Raw genomic sequence first — 19,586 nt, 5'->3', positions numbered from 1 at the left:
TCTTCACAGCATCTGCTGCTGGAGCCAAGAAATTGGGAATCACAGCCCAGAAATTGGGAATCACTCTGGATTCAGGGAAAAGCCACCGGAATTACAACTTCTCCATGTTGGGATTTTGATATTTCCCTGAAAAGCGGGAAAGTTCAGTGCAGCAAAATCCTGCTGGGAATTCCAGGCCATTCCCATGGGAATGTGAATCCCAGCCTGAGGATGGCAGGAAGCTGAAGATCTCCGAGGAAGGAGCTAAAAGGGAATCTGGAAGCACATTTGGCCTCTCCAGTGGCTTCCAGATTATCCCAGAGAGATGAGGAAACCAGGATCCTTCTTGGAATGTTGGCTCATCCCGCTCCATCCCGATACAACTCCACCTGTTTATCCAAAACCCCTCAGATCTCCAGGGAAATGAGAGACAGGAAAGACTCAACTTGGTCCCAAACGTTCCTTGGATGAGTTCTCCTCCTTTTCCTCAGCTGCACCAAGACCTGAATATCCCAAAATCCCATCCAGAGCTTGGGGCGCTCAGGGAATTGGGGCTGTAATTAATTCATTAATTCATTAATTCACCCACGCTGATTTTCCATCCCCCTCCAGCCGGTGCCGGATGACCTCTGTGGAATGAATTCCTGGATCCAGCCAGCTCCTAGCAGGTTTTCCTTCCCCCCCCATTAACAATTCCTGGGATTGGCAGGAGCTGGACAAAGATTCAGGAACTGAAGGATCCTGAAGCTGATCCTTGTGCTGCTCCAGCCTTGCAGGGACTCTGGGAAGGGGCAAGGAAAGGATTTTTCTTCGAAAGGACCTTAAATCCCATCCCATTCCAACCCCGACACCTTCCCGCCATCCACCCTTCCTTGGACAATTCCAGGGATGGGGAATCCATGCCCACCCTCCCAGCCAGGAATTCCTTCCCAATATCCCATCTACCCCTGGGGAAGCCATTCCCTTCGTCTTTCCCCTACAAATCCACAGGATCTGTGGATAATTCCTCGTGGCTTGCCCAGAACTCCCAAGGAAAACCCAATTCCTTCACTAGATCCTTTATCCAGGGATTTCTCTGGATAAATGAGACCCTGCAGAGGCAACAAAACTCCCTCCCAAGAGCCGCAATTGGGGGAGGGGGGAAAGGAGCACTTCGCGCGGTGCCTGGAGGACACTCGGATCCACAGGGATAATCCAGGGAATAACAATCACGGAGCAGCTCCGATCGTGCCGGGATGTGTGGATTTTCCCTCCAGGAACACAGATAGAAAACCCTGCCACGCTCCAGTCCCAGGCTTTTAGCTAAATCCAGGGAAAAGCGACTGAAATCCCGCCAATAAAAGGTGGATTACAACCCCGAGCCCCTCACGCACCTGCTGGGGAGCGAAGGAAATTGAAACGGCAACGGGAAAAAGGAGATTTTGGAGGAGAGAAAAAGGCGGGAATGGGTTTTCCACGGCCACTTTGGATTGTCGGGAGAATCCGGAGCAACTCCAGCCACGGGACAACGCTGTCCCGGGGATTGAGGAGGTGTTAGAATGTGAAATTAATTCAGAACAAAGGGGGTTAAATCCCGACCTCGTTAAAATCAACGCGCGATTCGCCGGCAGCTCCAGCCAGCTTTGCTTCACTTCCTCTTTTCCCAACATTTGCATTCCTTGGATCTCCGGTGGAGCAGCTGATGGAAGCTCCCGGGGAAAGTCTGGATCTGGCTCTCAGCTCTGCCCCATTCCGAGGAGATTTTATGTCCTCCCACTCCACCTCCCCCTGGTCAGAGCGCCGGGAAAATCCATAGAAACCACCAAAATCCAAGGAAAAGCCAAACCCTGCGGGCGTGCAACGCTCCTCCTGCCGTTTTCCGTACTCCCCCGGGGATGAGGAGGATCCCAAATATTCGGGATAAATACAGGATTACGGATCACCCTGGGAGAAACCACCTCCAATCACTCATTGGCAGCTCAGTTCTTAAAAGAAAACCTGAATTCCACAGAATCCTGGAATTACTGAGGTTGGAGAGGATTTTAAACGATTCCAGGGACGGCGATTCCACCTTTTCCACACCGTTTCACCGGATTTCCTGGAGCTGGAAGGTTCCTCACAGGCTTTTATCAGTGGTGCCTCTCTCACGCTCAGCCCACTCCTTATCCCGATTGTTTTGGGCTGGGCACGGACACAAACGCAGGGAGCTCCTGGATTTTCCTCCAAATCCGGTCCCAGGGAACAAGGATCCCAAAGACTGGCTCTCAGAGCTTGGGATCATGGAATCCAGGAATGCTTTGGGTGGGATTCATGGAGTTTCAATCCCATCCCATTCCAAGCCCGGCACCTCCCCTGATGATCCCAGGCTGCTCCACAGCCCTTTTCCTTGATTGCTCCCCAGGCGATCGTGGTGGCAAGCCACAGCTTCCCTGGGAATTCCAGCCCAGCTGGGAATTCCCTCCTGATATTTAATCCTAATTTTGACTCTAAACCCGCTCTCAGCTCAAAGCCGCTCCTCGAATCCGTGCTGGGCACAGCCTGTGGATGATTTAGGATGGGATATTGGGATACCCACGATTCCATGATTTGGGAATCTTGGCTTTGTCCGTTACTCCCAACTCACACAAAGGTGATTTGGAGCTGAGTAAGAACTTCAGGGCTTTGCACTGGAGAGGTAAAAATCCGAAATTTCCATGGAAAAGTTCCAGGCAGCGGGAAAATGGGAACGTCACAACTGGATGGAGGCAAATCAGCACCAGCAAAGCCTTTTCCAGGCCTGGATTCCTTGGGAAAAGACCTGCTGGGCTGGGAATTCCTGCCATCCTAGAGAATAAACCTGCTGGATTTAGATCCCAAAAAATGGCACCACGAAGAAATGGGACATGGCGAGGACAGCGGGAAGCTACTCTGGAATCCCAGTCCTGACCGAAAATTCCTGAATTTCCTGCCCCATTCCATGCGAGGCTCCTCCTGGTTTTCTTGTTTTCTTATCAGTTTTCCTGTTTTCCAATCAAGGCTCCTGTTCCTTAAAAGGTTATTCCTTAAAAAGGCTCAGGGCGTGGAATGAAATGAGCTTGAGGGTCCTTTCCAAGCCGACCCATTCCGTGATTCCAAGACCCTGGGATTTCCCTCCCCTCCCAGATTTCCATTTATGTCCACATCTCTCCTTCCAGACAGGGACCGCTGCTGCTCTGCTCATAATTCCAAGTTGTCTTCCTGAAGAGAGGGATTATCCCAGGATTTACCAGGCTGTAGCATCGACACTTCCAGCTCTAAAAGGAATTATCCTGAAAAAAATGCTTCTCATGGATGCGTTCATGTTCCGGACCAAGACATTTAGGACTTTTTCACGCCTCCTGATTTACAGCAAAATCCCTCTGAGTTTGGGCAAACTTCCCTGGATTCCCTCTCATTCCCAATTTCAAACTTCCCTGGATTCCTTCTCATCTCATCTCTCATTCCTGATTTCAAACTTCCTGGGATTCCCTCTCATCCCATCTCTCATTCCCAATGCCAAACTTCTATCGATTCCCTCTCATTCCAGATCTCGATCTCAAACTTGCCAGGATTCCCTCTCATCCCATCTCTTGTTCCCGATGCCAAACATCCCTGGACTCCCTCTCATTCCTGATTTCAAACTTCCCTGGATTCCCTCTCATCCCATCTCTCATTTCCAATACCAAACTTGCCAGGATTCCCTCTCATCCCATCTCTCATTCCCAATGCCAAACTTCCCAGGATTCCCTCTCATCCCATCTCTCATTCCCGCTTCCAGCTGGTGAATCCTCTGTTCCGGTGCTGCTTCCCAGCCCTGCAGGGTTGGGAATGTCCTGGAATACCCTTTTCCTTTCTGTGTCCTTCTAAATCAACGCAATTTTGAGCAAGATGAATTTTTAAACTGATTTTGGAACTCCGCTTTTATCCCTGAATCCCCATTTCCTTCCTTCTCCTGGAAATCACGGAACCACCAACACATCCATGGAAACCCCGCAGCGCCCACGGGGAAAGGAAGGAATCCAAAAAATCACACGGAGCTCCTGCAACCACGCCAGGGAACTCCCCCAGAGCCAAGAGGGAATTAGTGATCCATCCTGGGATCCACCTAATTAATGATCCATCCTGAGATCCACCCAATTAATGATCCATAATGGGATCCACCCAATTAATGATCCATAATGGGATGCACCCAATTAATGATCCACTGTGGGATGCACCCAATTAATGATCCATCCTGGGATCCACCCAATTAATGATCCATCCTGAGATCCACCCAATTAATGATCCATCCTGTGATGCACCCAATTAATGATCCATCCTGGGATCCACCCAATTAATGATCCATAATGGGATGCACCCAATTAATGATCCATCCTGGGATCCACCCAATTAATGATCCATAATGGGATGCACCCAATTAATGATCCATCCTGAGATCCACCCAATTAATGATCCATCCTGGGATCCACCCAATTAATGATCCATCCTGGGATGCACCCAATTAATGATCATGGGATCCACCCAATTAATGATCCATCCTGCGATGCACCCAATTAATGATCCATCCTGGGATGCACCCAATTAATGATCCATCCTGGGATCCACCTAATTAATGATCCATCCTGGGATGCACCCAATTAATGATCATGGGATCCAGCCAATTAATGATCCATCCTGCGATGCACCCAATTAATGATCCACCCTGGGATCCACCTAATTAATGATCCATCCTGGGATGCACCCAATTAATGATCCATAATGGGACGCACCCAATTAATGATCCATCATGGGATCCATCCCATTATCCCTCACAGGATCCATCCCATTACCCCTCATGGGATCCATCCCATTATCCCCCATGGGATCCATCCCATTATCCATCCTGGGATCCATCCCATTATCCCTCACGGGATCCATCCCATTATCCCCCATGGGATCCATCCCATTATCCCTCACGGGACCCATCTGATCTTTGCTTAATTAATAATTAAGGCTGGGAGATAAGAAAGGCCCGAGGCAGACTGGGCTGTAAGTAAAGCACGAATCTCTCCCGCAGCAGGGAAGGGATCATTCCGGGCGGGAAAATCACCTCTGGACGCGGTACACGCGTGTCCACGGCGGCACCAGGGCCAGGATCCTGGCCACCAGATCCACCAGGGTGCTGGGGGAGTAACTCTTGTATCTCCCAGTTTTCCAGAGCTCGTAGAGCCCGGTGCCGCGGATCACCAGCGTGGGGTAGAGCTTCATCCCGTCGGGGCGGAACGCGGGGTTCTCGAAAAATTCCTGCCCAAAAAAAAAAAAAGGAGGGAAAAGAATGAATCAGACCAAAAAGAGTCCAAAAAAAAAGGGCAAATCCAACATTCCCTGGGGTTGGGTGTCCCGGCAGAACTCGTTTCCCAAAACCTCCTCGTGTTTGCAGCAGGCAGGGGTGAATACGGTGCAGGAATCACTGGAGTCGGGAGGATTTATCCGCTTATTTCATTTCAGACACGGAAAGAGTCTGTCCTGGGTTTGAAGAGGAGGAAGGACAAATCCCCACGACATCAGAGCGAGTCTGATCTGTGCTTTCCTTCTATTTTTCAGCGAGAATTCAATGGGTATTGCAGCATTTCTCGTCCCATTTCTTGTCTAATTCCACTCGGAATTAGAACAATAGGGATGAGCGTGCTTATCCTCCATCGCGGCAGCCGCAGTCGGAGACTGATCCATCAACGGCGCGTCTGGGACACGGCATCTGAGCAGCGATGGAGAAAACCAGACCTGTGCTCCGCTCTGAGCCAGCCCTCGGAAGGGAACGGGAGGACGGAGCCGTGGCTCTGATTTCCCTGCCTGAATCCCGCGTGGAGCAGCCGGGGTAGTTTTTTCCCCGATTAAATGTTGGGAATGAGAATTAAAATCAAATCATTCCAACAAAGGGGAAATAAAATCAGGAGGCAGGCAAGGCACCCTGCACCGAGCAAGCACCGAACTTGCTTCACTTCAACCACTGGTTGAAGTGGTACCAGATCTGATCCTGGCTTAGACCCTGGATTTATTCCTGGATTGCTCACTTGATATCCAGGGCCTGATCCCTCTCCAGTGGGGTATTCCCATGGGAATAAAAATTCCCAGCTGGATGAGGTGAGTTCATGGCTGCTGTGGCCCCACCAGTTGCTGGCCCAGGGCTTTGCTGAGGTGCTTCACACATTCTCATGGAATCATGGAATGCTGTGGGCGGGGTCCATGGAGCTTCAATTCCATCCCGTTCCAACCCCGGCACCTCCCACGATCCCAGGGTGCTCCAGCCTTTCCTTGGACACTGCCAGGGATCCAGGGATTCTCTGGGAATTCCAGCCCAGCCCCTCCCCACCCTCCCAGCTGGGAATTTCTTCCCAAGATCCCACCCCAAGCTCCCCTTTCCCACTGGGAAGCCATTCCCTGTGTCCTGTCCCTCCAGCCCTTTCCCAAATCCCAGCTCTCCTGGAGCCCCTTTAGGCTTGGGAAGGGGCTCCAAGGATCCCCTGGATCCTTCCCTTCTCCAGCTGGACATTCCCAGCTCTCCCAGAAGCTCTGTTGGCTCCCTGTGCTTCCCAACCCCAAATTTCTCCAGGATAAAACCCCCAAAATGGATCTGCTCGGCTCCAAGGCACCAGGATCCAGCACCAGGATGGAAAGAAGGTCAGTGATTGCAACAATCCAGGTTTTTTCTGGCTGATTCCTTGCCTAAACCAGGGCTGGATCCAGCCCGGCACATCCACGCTGCTGGGCAGCTCCAGGGAAACACAGGTGGACAATGGAAGCGGTTTTCCAGGCAGCTCAGCCTCCAGAGCCGCTCACACACAGCCTGGAGTCAGTTCAGGAGATGAAACAAGGTCTGGAGCAAGGATAAAGACGTGGAATCACTGGTTTGGGTGGGAAGGGATCTCAAAGCTCATCCCATTCCAACCCCGACACCTGCCACTATCCCAGGCTGCTCCAAGCCCCGTCCAACCTGGCCTTGGGCACTTCCAGGGATCCAGGGACAGCTCCAAGGGTTCTGTTGGATTTATGGATCAATCAACTTCTTCTGAGCGAGCACCCGATGCTCCGGATGCAAAGAGAGAGGAAAACCCGACTCCCTGCACTCCTGTCAGAGCTGATCCAGAGCCACACGAGGTAGAGCAGGGCTGGGAAAACGTTCCTGCTGTCCTCAGCCAACCCAAAACGGGCTGAATTCCACCTTTTGTGGGCAGTTAATGGGAAATGTGGAGAAGGAACGAGGAGATGCGTGTGGGGTGAGCGTCCCGGCTGAGCAGCACCGAGGCAGGCGAGGCACTCGGGTGAGGAACGTGGTGAATAAACCTCTCCAGCCAGGAGAAAAGGCTCTGGATTATCATTCTCCACCAATCCCGAGGGCAGACGCGGGAATGATTCACCCACATTCCCGGTTTTTTTCCACTGTGGATGGAAGGCAGGGGCAGCCCTGAGGCTGAGGTTAAATGCAGCAGCAAAGGCAAGGTCACGAGGGGAGGGCGCTGACCCCACCCCGAATCCTGTCCCTTCACCCCCTCCACACCTCTGACGTCAGAGCACGAACCCAGCTGATAACTCCGCTGCCCACCGGCCTTTCCAAACCCACAGATTTCCCTGCTAATTCCTCAGGCTCTTCCTCAAAATCCTCCTGAGCTGATTGCCCAAGTAATTAATTTCAAACGAGATAACGGAGCGGCGGCGGCGCCTTTCTTCCCCAGCCCCTTTTTCCAACGGTCCCTGTAAATCCCAACATTTAAAAGCTTAACCTTTCCCCACTCACAAACAGACTCTGATTAAGTCTCTCATGAAACAAAGGAAGTAGAAAATGCCAACACGTGCCCAGCTTTAGGAGGAATTGTAGCCTTTTCTTGTGGGTTTTATTTTAATTAGACACCTTAAAAGGTGTCTTGGGCTGATAAAACCCTTCCAGAGCTGTTTGCTGCCAAGACAAATTGAATCCCTAAAATATTTGTTCCAGAGGCCACCATCCATAGCAGCTCTGGAGGTTTTCCATCAGCTCCAGGCTGAGTCAGGGCTAATCCACGTCTGCTCCGGAGGGAGAGGTTAAAGATGACCCAGGGAGAGCAGATCCTGACGTATTCCCAAATTTCTGAATCTCTGGAGGACGTAGAACATTCCAAACGGAAGCACTGCCAACCCCAAAGCTGCTAAACCAACCCTCCTTGAAGTTTTAGATAATTAAGATCGATGCTGAAGGGAAATTTAAATTTGGGGGTGTGGCCAATGGGCAGGATGTGAGAGGTTATTGCAGCAATTTGATCATCATTAAAGTACAGAAAAGGTCAGCTCTGATCAGCTCAAACTCAAACCTGGAGGTTCATAGGGACTTTTTCATACCTTAAAATCCCATTTCCCCTAATGCTGCTCAATTTATGGGATATTAGAGAAAACCTGAGGATTTTTTCCCAGTAAATAATAAGCACGGAATCCTTTTTTCAACTCCCATCAAAAGCTTTCGGTGACTTTGCAATTGTTGTCCAAGGAAATTGGGATTACAGGAAACCAAAAGTCAACCTCCGTGAGATCAGAATATAATCCGAGAACCATGGAATGGTTTGGTTTGGGAAAGATCACCTCATTCCAAGGAGGTAACAGGAGATGGAATCAGGAGACGACGCCCTGAATTTCAATATTTCCCCTTCCTGTGCTCTTGCAAAAACCTTTTAAATGAGAAAACCCTGGAGTGACCCATGGGAAAGGTCTGAGCATTCAAAGATCCCACCTGGAGGTTTTAATCGGATTTTCCTGACCACGCTCAGCACGGAATGAATGAGAAACCTGCTCCAAAAACACCCCAAAAGCTGCAGCTCTCCGAAAGGAGAAGAATAATACCATTTCATGGGATTCCACTTGTCACAGCCCAAAGATCCACTTGCCACCTTTCATCTCCTCGCTCTCCAGGTGTCCAACTGCTGCAGGACATACCGGTTATGGGATCAAAGCAGCAATTTTTGGAAGCAATTTACTAAATCGTCGGGATTTGTTCGGAGTAAAGGTCACCAAAATCTATTGTTGAACGAGCAGAACGGCCTCGCCATCGGAGACAGAGCGTGCCCCTCAACCGGATCCTTGAATCGGTTCCTTCGCTCCACTCCCCCGCCGTGAAAGAGACGATTAAATTCATATTCTGAATAAGATGAGCATTATCTGAACTCTCCATACTCCAGCCCTTATCTCCATCAGCCGGATTATTTATAGCCCTGAATGCTGGTGGCACTTGAAAGCTCCTGCCTTGAGTGACACTTCCAACTCCACGGGGAAGGAACAATCACTCAGTGCTTTAATTATATGCATTAACAGCCTCCAAAAACGCGGCTCCATTTTCCCTCCCCGATTTGCATTTCCCCCTCTTCCCCCGTCAATGCCGGGCTAATTAAAACCCTAACGATAGGATCTGCATTCAGGGGTGCAGACAATGGCCCAGTGACCGAGAAATGCAGATTCCAGGGTGCCTTTGCCGTGCCTTTGGAGCAGCCTGGGAACACCCACGGCCTGGAGCAGCGCTCGGCACCTGGCACGATGAAAATGGGCATTTTAAAGTCACTCAGCTCCAGGATCCTTGAAGGATGTGACCTCAGGTTTGCTGTTTTCAGAACACAACACCGAGAATTATCCGACGGATTTATATGAAGGTGGGAAGTTGATTTTGTACCACGTTTATCTTTATTTCCATCCTCAAAGAGCAACACATTCCAATGTTTCTTCCAATATTCCCTCAAGGAGTGCAATAAAACCAGAGGGAAAAGCCTCAAGCTACACCTGCAGAGGTTCAGGTTGGATATTGGGAGTAATTCCTTCATGGAAAGGGTTTTCCAGCCCTGGCAGTGGTAGAGTCCCCATCCCTGGAGGGATTTAAATCCATGTGGATTTGGGAGGAACATGGATCAGTGGTGGAGTCCCCATTCCTGGAGGGATTTAAATCCATGTGGATTTGGGGGGACATGGACCTGTGGTGGACTCCCCATTCCTGGGGGGATTTAAATCCATGTGGATTTGGGGGAACATGGATCAGTGGTGGACTCCCCATTCCTGGAGGGATTTAAATCCATGTGGATTTGGGAGGAACATGGATCAGTGGTGGAGTCCCCATTCCTGGAGGGATTTAAATCCATGTGGATTTGGGGGGACATGGACCCGTGGTGGACTCCCCATTCCTGGGGGGATTTAAATCCATGTGGATTTGGGGGAACATGGATCAGTGGTGGACTCCCCATTCCTGGAGGGATTTAAATCCATGTGGATTTGGGGGGAACATGGATCAGTGGTGGACTCCCCATTCCTGGAGGGATTTAAATCCATGTGGATTTGGGGGTACTTGGATCCGTGGTGGCTCTGGCAGTACTGGGAATGGTTGGATTTGATGTTCAAGGGTTTTTCCAACCTAAATGATCCCAAATCGCTTCCTCTTAATGTCTGCACTCATGGCAAAACCCCCCACGGATGTGGCCCATGGGAGAAATTCCTAAAGCAGATGATCCCAAAATTTCCAGCTCTCCTGTAAAACATTCCGTGACCAAGGGAGGAAGGACAGTATTCCACGGAACTGCTGACGCTTTCCTGACCCTCCACAGCTGCACAACAAAACCCTTTCAGTTCCTGGCACGTTCAAGCTGCCAAATTTCCCATTATGGAACCCACTAAGCCAAGGAAAAAGTGACAAAATTCCAACACTTCTGCCACGAGAGGCTCAGTTCTCTGAGGGTCACCAGCATCTGAAGCACCTCAGATTGTTCCGGAATTCCCCGTATTTTGAGTGTCAGGGAGGAAAAGCAGATTCCCTGCTGCGTAAAGGACCTTGGAGCTGCAGGAAGCTTCTCCTTCTCCTCCCTACCCCAGCAGCCTCAAAACTCTCAAATCCACAGGTCAGAGGGAGCTTTTCCAGGTGAATCCTCACCAGCTCCAGCTCCAGCAGGAACATTTTCCACATTAAACCTGATCTCTCTGCACGGACCAGGAAACTGCGAGGAGAGAAGCTCCTGCCTCCCATCCCAGCCCTTCCATGGTCTGTTTTCCCCTGGAATATCAGGATCCACAGTGGCCAACACTGCTGGGGAGTTGTCTCCAAAACCAGGAGATCCTGGCCCGTCCCAGCCCCGGCACTGCTGGAACACAACTCAATAACCAGGAGAGACACAGAATGCTTGGAAAAGGCCCGGGGCAGGATCAGGCTGACCTTGGAGCGTGGGTTTGGCCGCCGAGCCCCAGACAGATCTCTCCAGATTGTGCTCAGTGCCCCGAGCAGCCCCATCTGCCCGGCGGTGCAGGTGCTCCAAGCCAGCCTCCATCCATTCAGGAAAAACCCAGGAGAATTCCTCCATCAATCTGCTCTGAAGTTTCACCTTCGCTTTTCCCGAGCGCACGACTCCGATTTCTGGGAGGGTCAGTGTTCCCCTTGGGCTCAGCACAGGAAATAAAGCATTCGTCACTGTCTTAAATCCACAGTTTCTGCAGCGTGGATCCCTCAAAAGTCTCCTATCCCAAAAAACACCAAGCCCAGCAACTCTTTCCTGGTTTTGATAACCCAATCCTCCCTTATCAGACCTCTCCTTTCCATCGGGAGCATCAAAAGCAGCACGTGATGCCCTCCCCACCTCACTCAGCCCTCCCAGATGCTCACAGCAAAACAATTCTGCTTTTCTAATTAAAAAAAAAAAAAATACAAACCCACACAAAACCAACAATTAAGTCCTCAAAAATGTAATTTGGCCCTCGCGGTTTCTCCACTCAGTCGTTGATGATGATCTGCACTAAAATACGCATTTTACTGAGTGATGCTCTCTTCGCCTAAGTGCCTGGGAAATTTGCACTCTCCATCCAAGACATATCCCTTTATTCCTTTATTTTTTGGCTGCCTGTTCCCAGCCATATGTTCATTATTGACTTCAGCAGCAAGGGGCCGCCGTGAAAAAAAACCAAAAAAACCCAACAGAAAACAACTTCTGAATGGGGGAAAAAAAAAAAAAAAATAAAAAAAAATCCTGGCTTTTTCTGGTGTAAAAAGCCCCAGAACAGAGAGTGGCTGAATGAGCCTGAGCAACCCACGGGGTCTGGGGGCTGCAAAGTGCACAAATCATCCCTCAGGTCAGGTGGAAAAAGGGTTTGTACCGAGCAGGAGCTTTTTGTGAATGGGAGGCTGCTGGCAGGCAGTGATTGTCATTATCATAACTCTGATGTTTGTGCGCTGCAGGAAAATGGGTGCGAGGGAAAAAATCCTGGTCTTTGGGGACAAAGGCAGCAATCCGAGAGCAGCATAAAGGCAGCTTTTCCACACAGCCCTGCAATTTTTCCGATCATGGAATCATGGAATGCTTTGGGTGGGGAAGGGAGCTTCAATCCCATCCCATCCCATTCCAACCCCGACACCTTCCATGATCCCAGGCTGCTCCAACCTTTCCTGGGACACTCCCCGGGATCCAGGGGGCAGCCCCAGCTTCTCTGGGAGTTCCAGCCCAGCCCCTCCCCACCCTCCCAGCCGGGAATTCCTTCCCAAGATCCCACCCCAAAGCTCCCCTTTCCCACTGGGAAGCCATTCCCTGCCTCCTGCCTCTCCAGCCCCTTCCCAAATTCCAGCTCTCCTGGAGCTCCTTCAGGCTCGGGAAAGGGCTCCAAGCTCTCCCTGGATCCTTCCCTTCTCCAGGTGAACATTCCCAGCTCTCCCAGCCTGCTCTACCCACGATATCCCAAATTGTTCTGCTTCTGTGCAACGCAAAAAGATCTCTCTGCTACCAAAAACCCATCCTGGCCCTTTCCTGATTTAAACTCGACCCTAAAAGTTTCTGAGCCCACAATTTTGCAGAAGTGGGCACAGACCGGGGCTTTCTGCAGGGATTTTATCCACAGAATTAGGAGAGCAATTACGTGTGAAAAGAGTTTCCAGAAATAGCCTGGTCCTTACTACCACCACCCTCATTAACATAAAAATTACCCTGGCTTTGGTCACAGTTCATGGAACCATAATTGTTTCTGACACGAGGCAGCTTTTGAGCAGGAATATTTCCTAAGATTCCAGGAGAAGCTCGAGGAACTGCAGGAGCGAGCATTAAACACCCTCTCATCGATGTGCCCACCGAGAAAAAGGAAAAAAGCCACATTTTCAGAGGTGAAACCACCTGCAAATCACAGCTTTTCAGTGAGATGTTTAGAAGGAACTGAAAGGAAAATCGTTTACCCCACTAAACACTTCAGAGCTATATTTAAAAACACAGGGAACTGTCTTCCCAGAGGAGCAAAAATCAATGCAGATCAGCACTTTAACTGTCTTTTATTACAATTATTAAAAGCTCCTGATAGAGGTGCAATATTTTAGTTTCATTACGAATTTCATCTCTCTGAGAAAAACCAGAGCCCTCAGGAAAAACAAGGCCTTATTTACAGCTGGAAATATTTGAAGTTTGGAGGCAACGTCACCCATTCTCTAAAAAGAAAGGCCACTCAGATCATTTCACCTTCCTTTTCCCCTCAGATTATTCAACCCTCTTTTTCTCCTCAGATATTTCACCCTCATTTTCCCCTCAGATCATTTCACCCTCATTTTCCCCTCAGATTTTCACCCTCATTTTTCCCCTCAGATCATTTCACCCTCATTTTCCCTTCAGATTTTTACCCTCATTTCCCCCTCAGATTTTCTCCCTCATTTTCCCTTCAGTTTATTTCACCCCCATTTTCCCCTCAGATATTTCACCTTCATTTTCCCCTCAGATATTTCACCCTCATTTTCCCCTCAGATTATTTCACCTTCCTTTTCCCCTCAGATATTTCACCCTCATTTTTCCCCTCAGATATTTCACCCTCATTTTCCCCTCAGATTTTCACTCTCATTTTTCCCTTCAGATATTTCACCCTCATTTTCCCCTTAGATCATTTCACCCTCGTTTTTCCCTCTCGTGTTCAACACACCCAAGCAGGCTGGAGGTCTCTGCATCACTCGGATCACAGATGCATCAGGCATGGCACTAAAATTAGCTCATTTCTGGGAAATTGCTTATTTTGCAAAAAAATCCCAGCTTGACACATGACTAAGAGAAGGAATTTTCAGGCTGAACTCATTCAGTGATTGTGTTTTATTTAAAGAACACAGGAGTGGCTCTGCAGAAGGGAATCAAAAATCTCCTTAGCTCAACACTTGTCCCCATGAAATGGCTCTGCCTACGTTTTTACCCTCTTAATTTTATTTGTGTGAGACTTTAGATGGACACACAGGATCTCCTCACGGATTTCCTCAAGGGAAAAAAGAACTTTTCAACAGCTGAGGGTCCATCTGATGGTCCTGGGCACCAGATCCCACGAGCCTCCAGAGCCACAGCTGCTCCTGTGACACTTCCCACACTTCAAATTCCCAATCTTCTGCCTCTCTTCCCTGATTTTGTTTTTTCCCTTTCCTTTTTTCCAGATTTATTTCACCTCTGAGGGGTCTGTTTGAGGTGGGCTCAGAGCCATCCCTCCGGAGGAGCGGGAGCACCAGTAAACCCCACTCAGGCAAATCCCATAAAAATAAAACAAACACTGCAATATCCTCTCCATTAATAAATCTGTTACTTATGATGTATATAGTATAAATAACAGATACATATATATAATATAATTATATATATAATGCTTAGGAATATTCATCCCAGAGCAGACAAAGCTGGGATTCTCCTATTTCCACAGAGCAAGGAATTAACACCCGGGAAATTCTTCAACCTCCCAAAGTTTTTTTGGGTTTTTTTGGTTTTTTATTTCTCTCCAATCCGAAGTTCTGCTTGGCAAATGTGATTCATGAATCCTCCCAAGCATTTCCCCCCAGAGCCACCTCATCCCTCTCCTGGGGCAGCGGCGGAGCCGAGCGTTTATCGCGTTCCGCAGGATGAGGTGTCTGCTCCGGTAACAATTCCATTATTCCCGCTGAGTCCTTGATTTATCCTGCCCATTATTCTAATTATTTTCTCCGACCACCTGCTACGTGAGGCTCTGCTGGGCTCTGCCTGGCTTTGGGAGGAGTTTTTGGTGTGTGTTTGTGTCCACTGACGCTTCCTGGGAGGAAGCGGAGCACGTTCCCTGCTGCCCTGCGGCGTTTTCCCGTGTGTGGAATGGGGTGGAAAAGACCTGGAGTAGGAAGGAAATCCTCTGAGGCTATAAAAAGAATCAATAAGCAGCAGGAGGAGGTGAGGGAAGAGGGAAAAAAAAGCACAACGGAACTGGGACACGGGATCAGAGCATCCACCGTGAAAAAGGGAACTGAAATTTCACAATGGAGGCAGGGAAAAAGCCACTTACTGTGAAAACCCATGGAATTGTAGAATCCCAGAATTATTTGGGTTAGAAGGACCTTAGGCTCACCCCATTCCACCCCCTGCCATGGGCAGGGACACTTTCCACTATCCCAGGTTGCTCTATGCCCTGTCCAGCCTGGCCTTGGACACTTCTGGGGATGGAATCCACAACATCTCCAAGCAAAAATAATAAAATAAAAACCACAGAGCATGTATTTACTCCTATCAACAACATGAAATTTTGAATTATTGTGAATAAAATCAGCCAAACCGGCTGCTGATCACACAGAGCAAAGGAGTCACTGCTGGGATGTGAGAGCAGCAGGAATCCCTGGGAAATCAATAGGTCAGAAGGGACAGAGCCACGTTCCTCCTGGAGCTGTAATTACCTGCCCGAGTTGAAGAAGCACCCAGCATTTTTAGGCCAAGGTCAGCACAATCAGCAAATTATTCCCTTCCCAGGAGAAAGCCCTGGATTTAATATTTCAACTGGTGCTGAAGGTGCTCAGACCTTCCAAAGTCAACTGGGTTCCTTCTGCCCGACCTTTCCCTGGGCTGCAAAGTGGCTGCAGGGGAGGCAGCCTCATGAAAATGAAGTTATTTTGCCCAAACTCACTTAGAACTACCTCAAAACCAAAAATTTATAAAGATTCCTCCTAAGCCACGAGTTTGTTGCCCCAAAAAGACAAAGAAGAGAGTTGGGGGTGTTCAGCCTGGATCAGGGAAGGATCCAGGGAATCCTCGGAGCCGCTTCCCGAGCCTGAAGGGGCTCCAGGAGAGCTGGAATTTGGGAAAGGGCTGGAGGGGCAGGAGGCAGGGAATGGCTTCCCAGTGGGAAAGGGGAGCTTGGGGTGGGATCTTGGGAAGGAATTCCCGGCTGGGAGGGTGGGGAGGGGCTGGGCTGGAACTCCCAGAGAAGCTGGGGCTGCCCCTGGATCCCTGGGAATGTCCAGGGAAAGGGGAAGGTGTCGGGGTTGGAATGGGATGGGATTTGAGATCCCTTCCTGCCCAAACCATTCCAGGATTCTGGGATCGAGGAGGCTCAGAATCCATCCAGAGGGATTTTTATGGAAGCTGGGGATGGAAAAGGAAACCCTTCCTGGAGTCCCGAGATTCCCAGCAGGGCTGCTTGTTCCCAAAATTCCTTCCCAGAGAGGAGTTGGGGTGGGGATGGATCCAATCTCAGGCTGGGAGAGCTGGGAATGTCCAACTGAAGAAGGATCCAGGGAAGTCTTGGAGCCTTTTCCAGAGGGAAAGGAGAGCTGGAGAGGGATGTGGGATAAAGGATGGAGGGGCAGGACGCAGGGAATGGCTTCCCAGTGGGAAAGGGGAGCTTGGGGTGGGATCTTGGGAAGGAATTCCCGGCTGAGAGGGTGGGGAGGGGCTGGGCTGGAATTCCCAGAGAAGCTGGGGCTGCCCCTGGATCCCTGGGAGTGTCCAGGGAAAGGGGAAGGTGTCGGGGTTGGAATGGGATGGGATTGAAGGTCCCTTCCCACCCCAGCCATTCCAGGATTCCATGGCTGTGGGAAGATGCCTCCACTTGGATCCTCAGGAATTTCCTGCAGCAGAAATGGTTCCGTGTTTACCGGCCCGCCCCGACGCTGGCACAGCCCGACACACGCACGAGTTCTTCCACCAGCTCAAGAACGAGGCTATGGAGTTCTAAGGCAGGAAACAGAGACCGAACTCTCCAGCTGAATCCTTGGGAATGAAGGAATTTTGTCTGGATCTTTCCGTTATGCCACTGGGGCTCTGGGAAATACCTCCATAAACGAGGGGCTGCTTTGGCATTTTATCCTCCGCTGTTTAAAGAAATGAATTCTAAAGCATTTAAGTGAGGCTGAGAACGGGCTAGAAGGAAGAGGACAATCCCTCGTTTACCATTCCATGACCCAGCACCTCTGCAGCTCCATTTCCCGGGATCCCTCAGCTCCGTGTCCCTCACTCAGCTTTTCCCTGGGAGCTGCCTGGTCCCGCAGGGAGGATTTGGGATTCCCCTCTCCCTTCCCACACCTCCTCCCCTTCACAACACCACAACTCCTCTCCGGGCTGATGTGATCCATCACCTCTTTGCCTCTCTGAATCCCACTTTTCCTCCTCGCTCCGCAGCATTCCCGTTCCTTCCCGAGGGCTGCAGCCTCCTCATGGATTACTCATCCTGCCAACTCCTCCTCTGGCTGTTCCCTGGCACCAAACCTTCACTGATCCCCGAGTTCAGCTCTGCATTCCCAAACCCCTCACCCCACCACCCTCTGAACTCCCTTCCTACACCAGCACCTGGATTTTTTATTCCTCCCCATTTCTCTTCCCTGAGCCTCCAATCATTTTTTTCCCAATCCCAGTCCTCCAGCAGAAAATTCTCATTTCCTCTTAACTCTTTAAGTTCTAAATTAACAAATTTCTTCTTTCTCTCCGGGCCTCATTCTCACCCATTCCCCACCATCCTTCCCTGCCCTGTCCGGAGCTGTCCCACCATCGACACTGGAATCCTGGAATGGTTTGGGTGGGAAGGGACCTTGGGAGCTTTCCCAGCTCCCAAACCCAAGAAATTTCTCTGGATGGCTTTTTTTCCTCTGTGTTTTCCTTCTGTTCCTTTTTTATCCTCAACTCTTTTCCCAGTTTTTTTTTAAATTCCTCCTCTCCCAATTCCAGCCTCATTCTTGTCTCCCAGTTCCGAAAACTTCGCCTCCTGCCTCTCCAATTTCTGGGGGAATTGTCATTAATGCCTGGACGGAACCCAGCAATCAGCCTTCCCCTCACAATCCAGAAATTCTTTCAAACAGATTCCCAAATTTTCTGCAGTGAATCAGGAGCAATTCCAAACCCAGCAGTGGAAATTTTTTAACCTCTCATCACCAAGAAGCAGCAAATTAATCACCAAATTAATGACAAAAACTCGAAGCGATTCCTCCCTCCTGGGTTTTTCATCTCGGATTTTTGTCTCCTCTGCGTCTGAACGTGCCCAGGGTTGGCTCTTTCCCACTTTTTTTGGTCATTATTCCTATTTTTCCGCCACAAATTCCAGCCCAATCCCACTCACAAAACACGGAACTACAGCTGCAATTCCACGAGACATCAAGGGAAGGATTCAAGGTTTTGCTGGGTTCTGCATCACCACAAATTCCATGAAAATTCCGTGTCACGTCCACACTCGACTTTCTACAACATGCACAGAAAACATTCCAGGAGTAGAATCCGGAGCAGGAATTTGGAATTTTGTGCTCATCACTTCCAGTCTCTCACCTTGGCACAAGAACAAAACATTTGCCAAGCACCAAGACATTTTATTTAGGAAAAATTCCGGGAATTCTGCACAAAATCCCTCAGAAAAGGTTCCGATTCCAGGTTTCAGGATTCCCTTCCTGCCCTGTCCAGCTGCATTTTCCTCTGGTTTTTTTTCCAGATGTGCCTTTTTGTTTCCTGCCTGTGTTTTTAATCAATATATTTCATTACATTGGTATTTTTTAGCGCCAGACAGCACCCAGCCCAACCTTTCCCAGGAATCCCTCTGGGATTCCTCTGTCACGACTCCAATTTCTGCACTACTCGAAAAAAACAACCAATTTTGACTCAGAAAATAGAAAGGAAAAAAAAAAAAAAAAAAAAGACTGAAAATCTACTAAAGTGGTGAATTCCCTGCTCTTTATTCCTCTCGTTCCAATTTTCTCCAGGAATAATTTTAAATTTCCTTCTACATCACCGACAAAGAAACTGAGCAGCACTGAGCCAAAATGCTTTCTAACACAAACACGCTCTTCTCTTGCAATTAATTACTGTCCAGAGAGGATCCTTTTAACTTGGAATGGAGTCCTGCTCTACATCCGAGACAGAAAACCACCTTGGAAAACAAAAGCAGGAGCCCCAGTAAATATGGGAAGAGCTGTTTTCCACAGGGACCCGAGTGACTCAGGCTTTCATGAGACAGGGATATAATTTTCTGGATGAAGTAGTTCAACAAAGCTTTTTTCTTCACCTTTCCCCCAAAAAAAACCAAACCAAAAACCCGAAAGAGTTTTAAATTGTTTGTCCTTAAGAAACAAATCCGGCCTGCATGGCAACCGAGCAACCAAAAAAAGGCCAAATTTTCCATGGAAAAGCGGGAAAAGACTGGAATTTCATGGTTATTTGAAGGGATACTCACAAAAAACTGGTCCATGTCCCTCTCCAGCCCCATGTTCGGCAGGTCTGGCATCATGTGGGCCACCACCTTAAAGCCGGCATCCTTGGCCAGGTGGAAGGACTCGCACACAGCCTTCACGGTGTGACCCCTGGGAAGAGAGGGAAAAGGGTCAGGAAAAGGCAGGAAAAGGGTCAGGAAAAGCCGTGTTTCATTGAGATGATCCTCTGGGAGGCCGAGTTCGGAGCGTG

At 49.4% G+C, this 19,586-nt stretch overlaps 1 protein-coding gene across 1 annotated transcript in view; it reads right to left on the bottom strand.

Moving 5' to 3' along the window:
* Positions 1–5,006: 5,006 nt before the first annotated feature.
* The window catches only part of ELP3 (elongator acetyltransferase complex subunit 3), a 46,812-nt gene continuing 32,232 nt past the window's right edge, over positions 5,007–19,586 (bottom strand). The window contains exons 9-10 of the mRNA XM_039569924.1: positions 19,360–19,486; positions 5,007–5,238 (exon numbers count right to left, since the gene is read on the bottom strand). Of these exons, the coding sequence (XP_039425858.1) occupies positions 5,041–5,238; positions 19,360–19,486 (325 nt within the window). The 3' untranslated portion in view covers positions 5,007–5,040. The remainder of the gene's footprint in view (positions 5,239–19,359; positions 19,487–19,586) is intronic.

This window comes from Corvus cornix, chromosome 3, assembly GCF_000738735.6.
Source record: "Corvus cornix cornix isolate S_Up_H32 chromosome 3, ASM73873v5, whole genome shotgun sequence".
Classification (NCBI taxonomy): Eukaryota; Metazoa; Chordata; class Aves; order Passeriformes; family Corvidae; genus Corvus; species Corvus cornix.
This window is presented reverse-complemented; position numbering and strand designations above follow the sequence as displayed.